At 36.2% G+C, this 12,518-nt stretch overlaps 1 protein-coding gene across 3 annotated transcripts in view; it reads left to right on the plus strand.

The window, feature by feature from the left end:
- Window positions 1-12,518, plus strand: part of pds5a (PDS5 cohesin associated factor A) — a 32,263-nt gene that overhangs the window by 15,232 nt on the left and 4,513 nt on the right. For all 3 annotated transcript variants that reach the window (XM_051106775.1, XM_051106792.1, XM_051106783.1), the window contains exons 12-32: window positions 689-840; window positions 2,122-2,235; window positions 2,375-2,456; window positions 3,437-3,485; window positions 3,574-3,713; window positions 4,647-4,762; window positions 5,287-5,392; window positions 5,598-5,758; window positions 5,902-6,025; window positions 6,147-6,305; window positions 6,394-6,462; window positions 6,543-6,679; window positions 6,776-6,899; window positions 9,294-9,498; window positions 9,618-9,732; window positions 9,899-10,031; window positions 10,117-10,236; window positions 10,319-10,387; window positions 11,139-11,290; window positions 11,399-11,483; window positions 11,571-11,908. In XM_051106775.1, coding sequence (XP_050962732.1) covers window positions 689-840; window positions 2,122-2,235; window positions 2,375-2,456; window positions 3,437-3,485; window positions 3,574-3,713; window positions 4,647-4,762; window positions 5,287-5,392; window positions 5,598-5,758; window positions 5,902-6,025; window positions 6,147-6,305; window positions 6,394-6,462; window positions 6,543-6,679; window positions 6,776-6,899; window positions 9,294-9,498; window positions 9,618-9,732; window positions 9,899-10,031; window positions 10,117-10,236; window positions 10,319-10,387; window positions 11,139-11,290; window positions 11,399-11,483; window positions 11,571-11,908 — 2,750 coding nt within the window. The remainder of the gene's footprint in view (window positions 1-688; window positions 841-2,121; window positions 2,236-2,374; window positions 2,457-3,436; window positions 3,486-3,573; window positions 3,714-4,646; window positions 4,763-5,286; window positions 5,393-5,597; window positions 5,759-5,901; window positions 6,026-6,146; window positions 6,306-6,393; window positions 6,463-6,542; window positions 6,680-6,775; window positions 6,900-9,293; window positions 9,499-9,617; window positions 9,733-9,898; window positions 10,032-10,116; window positions 10,237-10,318; window positions 10,388-11,138; window positions 11,291-11,398; window positions 11,484-11,570; window positions 11,909-12,518) is intronic.

A 12,518-nucleotide genomic window follows, 5' to 3' on the forward strand; every position in this document is an offset into this window, starting at 1 on the left:
AGAAAAAAAAAAAAGTATACACAAATCTGTGGTTTTACTATAGAAAAAATATAGTATACTTTGTAATACTTTAGTGGTCATACTTTGCATGTGCTTCACTGTATTTTTGCCATTTTTTTTTTTTTTATTAGTATGTTTTTATTTATTTATATCTGTTTTTAAGAATTTGAAATATAAGACATTTGTTCGATAAGTGAGCTCTTTGATTGAAGTCCTTGAAAATCAGAGAAGTAGTGCTTAATATCCTTGAAAGTCCTGAAATGTCATTTTACAGTATCTGTACAAACCCTGAATAAAGTGAACAGAATTTAAAAAAAATAAAAATAAAAATAAAAATCTTAGTCTACATTCCCAATATTTTTGACATTCAATACCGCTATAAAATTTAGAGTTTTTTTTTTAATTTAAAATTATTAAATATGTTAAACATTACGTTACAACATATTAAAAAAAAACAAAAAAAAACATGACCTATATTCTGGTAAATACAATAAATTGCATTGCGATTTGATAATCACACTCAACTCATGTTACAATATTGATTTTATTTTGATATATCATGGAGCACTGGTTCAAATCCACCTAAAATGTAAATGAAAAGGGAACTGAGAAAAAAAAACAGAACCCCACATATCCCTGAGTTTCAAGACCTCTGGTTTAGATGAAATTAAATTATGTTTTGTTTTAGTGGCGTGTGCGTAAAGAAGCGATGATGGGTTTGGCTCAGCTTTATAAGAAGTACTGTCTGCACCATGAGGCTGGGAAGGAGTCCGCTTTGAAAATCAGCTGGATCAAAGACAAACTCCTACACATCTACTACCAGAACAGCATAGATGACAAGTAGGAGCCACACACACACAGGGTTGGGTATGGTATCGAAAATCCATTCCGATTCCAGGAATCGGATACTACTTGTGAAATTAAAATTTCGATTCCGCCTATCGATTCCTCTTTTTTTTTTTTTTTTTTTTTTTTCTCTCTCTCTTTCTTTTTCATCTGTGAGGACCTAGCGATCTGCCAGGTCCTAATGGCTAATGCTAATGGCTACACTTGCGATAAGAAGTTGAAAAAGCAAAGTAGCCTATAATATTTGTGATAAGCAAAACATGTTGCAATAGATGTGTCACCACCAATATGGCAAAGCATTTTAGTTGAAAAGATCGTTAAAGATCACAAACACGATTCAAATACCAACGTGATTCTGTTCCTAAATTACAATTATTCATCTGTTTGATTCCTCAACCTGTTTTTTGGCAGCATACGATCAATCAAGATTTGAACATTCAAATCTGTGCTTGTGCTGCCGCAGACCTAAAGAGAGCCTCCCACTGTCATGTATATGAATAAAACAGTTTCACAGTCTTTTCAACCACACAGTTCATTATTTCTGTTACAAACATTCAAATCACATAAGTACTGGGATAAAAGTTCACAGTCTGGATATAAACTCTGATATGCACGGCAGAGATCAAAATAGAGTAAATCGTCCTTTTGAAAGCTAATTTGACATCGATAAAGATTTATCGATTACGTTTTTATGCCAGTATATGGCAAAAAGGGGGCTGTTAATAATGTATTTATCTTTGATCATTCATCCAGTAATGAACCAAGTAAATCTTGAGTGAATTACTGAATCATTTATTTATAAATTAGGCCTACATGTGAATTTTTTTTTTTTTTTTTTTTGTTTAGTTGTCTAATGTTTTTTTTTCTTCAGAATCATAAGAGAACCACAACTTCCATTTAAACAACAACAACCCAATTTATCCAGAATCATGCAGCTCTATTTTGCAAACAGCTCTTAAGTGAATCTTGTTTTTATGTAGCCTGTTGATTTTTGTTCATGGTATTCAGCTGCAACTAAATGTTTAGCAAAAAAAGAAACAGAATAAATATGCTTGACTTCCTCTTTTATTCACATTGGAATTGAAACTGGGAATCGAAAAGAATCTGAATCGGAATTGATTTAATATTTTAACGATACCCAGCCCTACACACACACACACACGTGTGTACACACAAATGATTTCATGTGCTTCACTGACTAATTTATTGACATAAAAACAGTGAGGCATGTTTCATATGGAAACCCCAGGTTCATAAATTGTGTTTGTGTATTAGGTTGCTGGTGGAGAAGATCTTCGCACAGTACATGGTTCCTCACAGTCTGGAGACTGAGGAAAAGATGAAGTGTCTGTACTACCTTTATGCCTGTCTGGACACTAACGCAGTCAAGTGAGTCTTAATCGACTGTTTTAAAAGCTGATCAGATTGCCAAGAGAGAGTCTGGTTCTCATCTGACAGTTTTGGACAGTATCGCTGTACTTCTATTAACAGCACTCATCTCACTGATGTGTTCAATTATGTTTTTCAGAGCACTGAATGAAATGTGGAAGTGTCAGAATATGCTGAGAGGGCTGGTTCGAGAACTGCTGGATTTACACAAATTGCCTACAGTAAGTTACAAAAACTCTAATACACTCTCACTTACATACATGGCTCTATTTTTTCAACATGCACATACAAACACACCATAAAAAGACAGTGATAACTCACTCACCCTCATGCTCTCCTTATTTGTTAAAGTTATAGTTAACCCAAAATTTGTATTTACTCACAGTTGTCTTGTTTCAGACCCGTATGCAGTCATTATTTTTCAGAAACACAAAATGTCTGCATACTGACAGCTCATGGTGGTGACTAGGTCTACAGTATATGAATATAAATTGAATTGTGTGCTACATTCCAAATCCCAGGTCATACTGTAGATCTTTGTAGGGAGCAGGCTATTGTTTGACATAAATATACATTTTTCAACATATTCTGTTTTCTGCTGTATTGGTCCACTATATTGTTTCAATTAAAATGCAGCAAACTCATCACTGCATGTGCTGTTAGTTTAACAGGCTTTTGGGAATACACTATGCACCAGTTACATGTTATCACATTAGCATAATTTCCATATTAACATATTTGTGGAAGAACGATTGCAGCATTTTATGTAGATACTTGCGTAGAATCTTAGATATTTTCCAATTTTGTTTTTAAAAATTTCCCAGTGATGTTAAAAATGGTGTTGAATACCAATATTTTTTAAGTTATTGTATCAAACTTAAAAATTCCAGTATCATGACAACAGACAGATATTTGTACATGCTGATAATTTTCAGCTTTGCTGAAGCTTGCATTTATTTCTAGGTGAAGTGTTTCTTGCATGTCGGTATGAGTCCTTTGCGTATTGTATAATTTTACTAAAAATGTTCTGAGGGACATTGAGTATGTGTTGTCAAAGTGAGTTATCATTAGCTAATAATAACTCAGAACTATATTGTGGTGGTAATCAAATAAGCATTTTGCTTTTATTTTGTGACTGTATATAATGCTCACATGGATTTTGTTTCTGTGGATAAGTGACTTGTTTTTTCTCTTCCTGCAGTCTGAAGCAAACACCACAGCCATGTTTGGAAAACTTATGACCATTGCTAGTAAGCATAGCTATATATATGCCTATAAATGAACAGTTATTAAAACCAGCAGGTTTTACAACGTGTAACTCGTATCTCTTATTCTCAGAGAATCTCCCAGACCCAGGTAAAGCTCAGGACTTTATGAAGAAGTTTAATCAGGTTCTGGGCGAAGATGAGAAACTTCGTCTTCAGCTTGAGCTACTCATCAGTCCCACCTGCTCATGTAAACAGGCTGAACAGTGTGTGGTGAGTATAACAACACTTTCTCCTCCAATCACATTCAACACTGTACTTTCCAGGCTCACATGAGAAGTGTTCATATATAATGTATATAACGCATATAACGCATAAGACCTGTTCCAGTCAACAATATGTTGTAGTATTAAAGGGGTAGTTTACCCAAAAATGAAAATTCTGTCATTTAATTACACAATCTTGTGTTGTTCCAAACCTGTAAGACCTTAGTTCGTCTTCGGGACACAAATTAAGATATTTTTGATGAAATCTGAGAGCTTTCTGACTCTGCATAGACAGCAAGGGTTCTACCATGTTTAAGGCCCAGAAAGGTACCAGGAACATCGATAAAATAGTCCATGTGACATCAGTGGTTCAATCGTAATTTTACGAAGCTGCAAGAACGCTTTTTGTACACAAACAAAATAATAATAATGACTTAATAATAATAATGAAAACAATAACAGTTACTTTCCTCTAAATATAAACAAAGCACGATGCACGTGTGTTCTACGTCAGCAGCAAGCGTTGTTTACATGCGAGGAAAGCGTGCAATGCGTTGTAATGCTCTCCAAAATAGCACTAGGGTAATGCTGCTATTGAAGTTGTTATTTTTGCGCACAAAACACATTTTCTTAGCTTCATAAAATAACGATTTAACCACTGATGTCATATTGACTATTTTGTGGATGTTCTTGGTACTTTTCTGGGCCTTTGATGTGGTAGTACCCTTGCTGTCTATGGAGGGTCAGAAAGCTCTCCAATTTTATCAAAAATATCTTAATTTGTGTTCTTAAGATGAACGAAAATCTGATGGGTTTGGAACAACATGAGTGTGAGTAATTATTGAAAGAATTTTGATTTTTGGGTGAACTATCCCTTTAAATATTAAACGGATATGTCACCTGAGAGTGGTTATTTATTTATTTATTTGTTTATTTTCAGAGGGAAATCACACGGAAGCTCACATTCCCCAAGCAGCCCACAAACCCATTCCTGGAGATGGTGAAATTTCTGCTGGAGAGAATCGCACCGGTGCACATCGACTCTGAGGCCATCAGGTAGGCGATGAGGTCAAATAGAAAAAAAAAAAAGGATATTATTTTATTTTTATTTATTTATTTATTTTTGTGAGGGATGAGTCCATTAATTTCCACAAATGCTGTCGATTAAGTGTCCTTACTACAAGAACAAAAACTACAATGCCCAAACAAATTCCAATTTGAGCACCTGCAGACAATCAGCCCTAAAAATCAAATCCAAAAAGCACATCGGAAATGATGTACAGGATGAAGCACAGTCACAGAGAATGCATGCACTTTGTTTAAACAGCAATATCGGATATGGATTCCTATCAGTGCACCTGCAGATGTAAAGTGAGAACATGAATGAGAGGGGAAGAGAAACTGACTGAGTGGGAGAGAGATAAGCGCAATATGGGCCATGTGCTTTTTTCCTCTCAATGGTTGTGTAACAGTCTGAATAGCTTTTTAAGGGTGAGACATCTAGTGAGGGTAAAGTGTAACTGCAGGTATTGTGTAGACTTTTTGGATCACCAATAATGTGTGTGCATGTGTGTGCCTAGCGCCCTGGTTAAGCTGTTAAATAAGTCGATTGAGGGCACTGCTGATGATGAAGATGAGGGAGTAACCCCTGATACTGCCATTCGTGCTGGACTTGAGCTGCTTAAGGTACTTTTTGTAACTGCAAATGCTCTATTTTAAATATGATGGAAAAACAGGATTTCTAGCACTTTTAAAATGTAAAGTTTGAAGTACAATGTAGACATACAATCACATTAATATAAAAATATTACTATCAAAATAAATATCTGAAAAAAGGGCTCTTTTAATATATTTTAATGTAAGTTTGCTGTTTTATCTGTCCTTACCTCAGGTTCTGTCATTTACTCACCCCACTGCGTTCCACTCAGCTGAGACGTACGAGTCTCTGCTGCAGTGTCTGAAGATGGAGGATGATAAAGTGGCAGAAGCAGCAATACAGATCTTCAGAAACACAGGACAAAAGATTGAGACAGAACTGCCACAAATTCGCTCGTATGAACAACTCCCACATGCATACACATAAACTCTTTAGAGCCTGGACCAAAACTTTAAATTCACTCAGTCTCATCAGCTTTATTAATACCAAATTCAAAAGTATAGTGTGGTAAAATGTTGTTCTGTTACTCTTTGTGCAGGACTCTAATTCCCATACTACATCAGAAGGCAAAACGAGGCACCCCACATCAGGCCAAACAGGCGGTCCACTGCATCCATGCCATCTTTCACAACAAAGAGGTCCAATTAGCTCAGATATTTGAGGTAAATCTAAGTGCATAAATGCATTTCTTATAATGACTGTCAAATCATGTCAATAGTACAATAATGTTTTTTTCAACATGAGAATTTTTCAAATATTTTTTTTTTCTGTCTCTCGTTCTAGCCATTGTCTCGCAGTCTAAATGCAGACGTGCCTGAACAGCTCATCACTCCGCTTGTCTCTCTTGGACACATTTCAATGCTGGCCCCGGATCAATTTGCGTCACCCATGAAGTCGATCGTAGCCAATTTTATTGTGAAGGACCTTCTGATGAATGACAGGGTGAGCATATTAATGTGGTGTTCTGCTTTGAGCATGTATGAATGCTTTTATTGCCTTGCATGTTAAATGAACCCTCTCTACTTCTCAGTCTGTGGGAAACAAGAATGGGCGGCTCTGGACAGCTGACGATGAGGTTTCCCCTGAAGTGCTGGCTAAGGTAAAATTTCTTAAAGTAATCAGTTTAAAAAACATCTCGTGGTGATTGGTGTGTGTATTAATGTGCATGTGTGTTGCCAGGTGCAAGCCATTAAGCTGTTGGTCCGCTGGTTGCTGGGAATGAAGAATAATCAGTCTAAATCAGCTAACTCTACTCTCAGACTCCTCTCAGCCATGCTGGTCAGTGAGGGAGACCTCACAGAGCAGAAAAAGATCAGGTACTAACTGGGTGTCAAGAGTGATTATGTGTGTAAATTATGAAAGCTGCCTGAATATGGTTAATAGGCCACTAACACATGTGTTTGTGGACACAGCAAGTCTGACATGTCTCGGCTGAGGCTTGCAGCGGGGAGCGCCATCATGAAACTGGCACAAGAACCCTGTTACCATGACATCATCACTCCAGAACAGTTCCAGCTCTGTGGACTCGTCATTAATGTGAGTTCAGCACAAGACTACTTGGACACACTTGGAACACAACATTGAAAACAAGATTTTCAGTTTTAAAAAATTAAATGATTAGGAATGTAACAATATCAAAATCCCACAATACAATAATATTGTGATATGAATGTCTATTTAAAAAAAAAGACAAAGAAAATTTTAAATGTTGTACATTTTAAAGTTAAATTATTCCGTCTTTGAGAGTTCAAAATTAAGAGCTCCAACTCATGTTCTTAACTAAGCAAACTTAAGTCAGTGAATTGACTTGTACCTGAACTTTAAAGGGGACTCAACCCTCTTTTTATTTGTGATATACTGTTTTTTTAAATTACATTCATACTGGTGTTTTAGGAAGCCAAACAAATTAGAATATAATAAAAATAATAACAACAATGACAGTAATAGCCATATTTTGTAAAACAGTTGCACTGCAAAATAAATGAAATTGACTATATAGGTATGTATTTTTTTTGCTTTACAGTAGAAAAATTACAATACTACTTTCCTAATTTCTGTACTTAAAAGAAATATTTTGAATTTGGACTGCAGTGACGTTACTCATTTAAACTAGCAGTTCATACTGCACTATTTAAGCTTTTTGATGGAAACTGCAGTAGAGCTTTTATTTTAAAGGAAAATTCCAGCTTTAATGAAAACAGGCTTACAAAAATGCATCTCAGCGCAAATCTAGTGAAATGCTGTAATCATCTGCCATGAAAATAAAGTGTAATTGGTGGCCGTTGCATTCCCAAATGCACTAAACTCACAGCACATGCATTTATTCACTGTGAGCGGAGACGTTCTGAGATGCGGAAAACACTGGATCATGAGCTGATCGCCTCAACAATGTGTGCACTTTGCTTTGAAGTGCGCTGCAAAAATAGACTTGATGAAGGGATTAAGCAATATTGTGCTTTTGGTTGTAGTTTGTTTGAGAGATACTGTGCCGAAGCATGACCCAAACACACATTTATGTTAGAAAAAGAGGTTTAAAAATATTTTAGAAACTACACTTTTTGCCCAGAAGACCTATCATTTTATATCGTCACCGTGACCATGGTAATATTAAGACAGTTTTGCTATCACTATATCACGATATTGATAATATCATTACATCCCTATAAATTATTCTTTTCAGGTAATAGCTAGCTTTAATATTCTATACTGCTTTGTTTAAATAAAATTAAAACTTCTAAACTAAAAATAATCATTTTAAATGATACAGGTGAATTTAGGAATAATAAGCATGTATTTACAGTATGAAAATTCATGATTAGATTTGCTAAGGATTACATTTAAGTGTTTACATTTAACTTTACTGTCATCTAATGCTCACTTAATCTACAGTTAAATATCCAATATCGACCGATGCTGATAAAGTGAAAATATTAGCTTGAATATTAAAGATTTTCCTCGTAGATGGTGGTACTAGTAATGCCAAGGTCATGAGTTGCCAAGCTCAATATAGCTACAGGCACTATAAATGTAAAATGAATATCTTAAATGCAGTGTAGTTTGTTCTGCCAAGTCAATTATATATAAAAATCTTATTAATTAAATAAGATTATTAATTAAATAAGATTAATATCATTAATTACTCACCCTCATGTCATTCCAAACCCATATGACATTCATTCATCTTTAGAACACAAATTAAGATAATTTTGATGAAATCCAAGAGCTTTCTGACCCTGCACACACGGTCTTGTGAACGAGCAGCAGAGACGGACACAGAAATTGTTAAAGTCGTTGTTTTTTTTTTTTTTTCTTTGTTCAGAAGATGAACGAAGGTCTCACGGGTTTGGAACGACATGAGGGTGTGTAATTAATGACAACATTTTGACTTTTTGGTGAACTGTCCCTTTAAAGAACATGAAATGGGAGTTTTTCGACATACCCATACTGTCATGAACCAGAAAAAAACAGTCCAGGCAGAGTAAGACAAGACGAGCATTTGGCATTAAAAAATATATAAACTGTATTACTTTTACTAAAATAACCAATCGTTACGCTAGATAAGACCCTTCTTCCTCGGCTGGGATCGTTTACAACTGCATTTGGGATCATTTGAAGCCGCATTTAAACTGCATTTTGGAAGTTCAAGATCAGGGCACCATATCAGTCCATTATATGTGGGAAAATGCTGAAATTTTTTCTCAAAAAACATAATTTCTTTACGACTGAAGAAAGAAAGACATGAACATTGTGTCCGACAAGGGGTTGAATAAATTATTTGTAAATTGTTGTTCAGGAAGTGGACTTCTCCTTTAAGACTATTTCGTAACAAGAAACATCAAATAACATCAAAGTTACAGAAGTGTATATTACCCACAACTTCATCTTTTCAGCTTTTTCCTTCCCTTTTTTTTTTTTTTTTTTTTTTTATAGGATGAGTGCTATCAGGTGCGGCAGATCTTTGCTCAGAAGTTGCATGTTGCTCTGGTAAAGCTGTTGTTGCCACTGGAGTACATGGCTGTGTTTGCATTGTGCGCTAAAGACCCAGTGAAAGAGCGCCGTGCTCATGCCCGACAGTGCCTGCTCAAGAACATCAGTGTCCGCAGAGAGTACATCAAACAGAACCCCATGGCCCATGGTAGATACAGTTTCTCGTTTTTGTTATCACGCATGCCATACTGTGGCAATAACTTGAGTTAAGGCAATTTCCTGAAAATACTGAATGACCAAGATCTAAAAATCTTGTTTGATTTTCAGAAAAACTGCTGTCACTCCTGCCAGAATATGTGGTGCCATACATGATCCATCTTCTAGCTCATGATCCGGATCTTACCAAACCACAAGATTTGGAGCAGCTCAGAGACGTCAAAGAGTACGAGTTTTAAAGACAGTTTTAACACACTTTTGCACTGCACTTCTAAACACTGACAACTGAATCTTTTCTTTTGACGCAGACACTAAGGGTTTTCATAGGATGTATGTTTTAAAATGAATTCAGACTAATTCCGATGACTTTTTTTTTTTTTTTTTTTTTTTAGGTGCTTGTGGTTCATGCTGGAGGTGTTGATGACAAAAAATGAGAATAACAGTCATTCGTTCCTGAGGAAGATGGTAGAGAACATCAAACAAACAAAGGATGCTCAGGCCCCAGATGACCCAAAAGCAAATGAGGTTTGTCACCATTAACTTGTTTACACATAATGTTTATGTATTTCTGAATCCCAGTGTTTTTTACTTTGTTTTCATGTTTTTACAGAAACTGTACATTGTATGTGATGTGGCATTATTTGTGATTGCAAACAAGAGCACTTCATGTCATCTGGACTCCCCAAAAGATCCCGTGCTGCCTAGCAAGTTCTTTACCCCACCTGATAAGGTAACAACTGTTCTGACTATCCGCAGTGACGCTTTACATGTTACCCTACTATGAAACTCATTTTGTCTGTCCCTCTCTACAGGATTTTATCAATGATAAGGAATATCTGTCACCAGAAGCCAAAATAGTTCTGCAGACAGGAAAAATCCAGGTAGGTTTTTTCACCTCTGCAACTATATGTGACCCTGGACCACAAAACCAGTAATAAGGGTCAATTTTGTGAAATTGTTTTCTTCTGAAAACAATAAATAAGCTTTCCTTTGATGTGTGTTTTGTTAGGATAAGACTTAGCAATGCATATTACTAATCAGAAATTACGTTTTGATAGATTAATGGTAGGAAATTTACAAAATATCTTCATGGAACATGATCTTTACATAATATCCTAATGATTTTTTGGTTTAACAGAAAAATTGATAATTTTTGCTATTGCTACATATATACCTGTGCTACTTACAACTGGTTTTGTGGTCCAGGGTCTCTCATGTGAATAATACCCTGATGAATTTCTAGAAGCAATGTAGGTGCTCTTTATTTTATGCAAAAATAAAGTTACAGTTTGTAAGAGAAAGCCAGTTTCAAACTGAATATAAAAAATTAATCTAATTTATCTAAAAAAAAATTAAAACAAAAATATACACAACTGTCAGTTTAGGGTCAGTAATAAAAGAATTTGAAATCTTTTCGAACAATATAAAAGCCCTTGTTTAATGCAAATATATCAAGTATGTGTATTTTAAAAAAAAAAAGTTGAAAGTGTGTTCAGAGTTCAAAGTAGTGGGAGATATTTTGCGGGGATCGATGATGTAAACATTTGTTTTGTTAAAAAGATGCAATTAAACTAACTAACAATTGAATGCTTTGACTCCATTATGTTCCACATACTTGCTAAAATGTTTCAGCCACCACCAAAGCAGACAGGTGTTCTGGGGACAGTCAACAAACCTTTAACGGTAACAGCTCGTCGACCGTACATTAAAACCACCACCTCTGACACCGGAAGCAATGCAAGCACCAACTCCCAACCCAGCTCACCCGCAACAAATAAGAGCAGGTTTGTCAGAATTTCTTTACTTTTCATTCACTATGATGGCATTTATCCAGCATTGATTATTCTGTTCTGCAAATAGTATTTCACATTTGTTCTTTCTGTATCATAAAGGGATGTGAGTTCTGAGGCCTCAGAGACGGGAGCGAGGGAGAACGAAGAGAATCCTGTAATCACAAAAGCAGGAGTTGTAAAGAAGGTCAGATACATGTCATGTAAACGCTTAAAAATGCTGCACATTCACATTTCTGTCATCCCTTATTCAGTTTTTTTTATATACCTTTAGGAGGAGCCTGCTCAGCCCAGCGGAAAGAAGCGTGCTGCTCCTGCAAGTGACGGCACAGAGAACAGCATGTCTTCAAACCCTTCAGTGGGGACACAGCCTCCTGCCAATAAACCACGACGTGGTCGACCCCCTAAAAGTGCTGCAGGCGGTGCCACACCAGATAAAGAGGCTGGAGCTACGACAGGAGGAGGGGCAGGACGGGGCCGGAAGAGAGCAGCACCTGCCCAAGATCCCGCCACCGCAGCCTCAGCTGATTCAATCAGTGGCAAGACACCAAAACAGCAGAAAGAAGCAGAACCGAAAAGAGCAGTGCCACAGAGACAGATTGACCTGCAAAGGTAAGTGAGTGCAACAGAATGACTTTTTTTCATATGCTATGCATAGTATGATAAGAATCAATTGTACTTTTATTGGAAATGAATCTGTCACTAGACCAGGGATAGGCAACGTCGGTCCTGAAGTGCCAATGACCTGCAGAGCTTAGTTTCAACTCTAATCAAACACACCTAAACAAGCTAATCAAGGTCTTCAAGGGGGTGTTTCATAAAACAAGTTTACCAAATAAGCCAGGCTTATGCCAGTCAGTCTGATGTATTGTCACTTGATTTTGGCTCAAAATAAGTCAGACTAACTAAAATAAGCCTGGCTTATTTGGTAAACTTGTTTTATGAAACACTCCTCAGGATTACTAGGGCTACAGGCAGGTGAGGTTTTTTTTTTTCAGGGTTGGAACTAAACTCTGCAGGACATCAGCACTCCAGGACGTTGCCCATCCCTGCACTAGACTTTCCAAGTTACCATCTGACATTTCTACATATGCCTTCACACCAATTCTGAAATTTTTTTTTTTTTTTTTTTTTTCTGTATGCTAAAAAAAACTTTTATTAATATATATTATTGTAATATTTAATTGTTGGGAGATGTTTCTGGTACCAAGAGTGCAAGTAT

The sequence above is a fragment of the Labeo rohita genome, chromosome 1 (assembly GCF_022985175.1).
Source record: "Labeo rohita strain BAU-BD-2019 chromosome 1, IGBB_LRoh.1.0, whole genome shotgun sequence".
Lineage (NCBI taxonomy): Eukaryota > Metazoa > Chordata > Actinopteri > Cypriniformes > Cyprinidae > Labeo > Labeo rohita.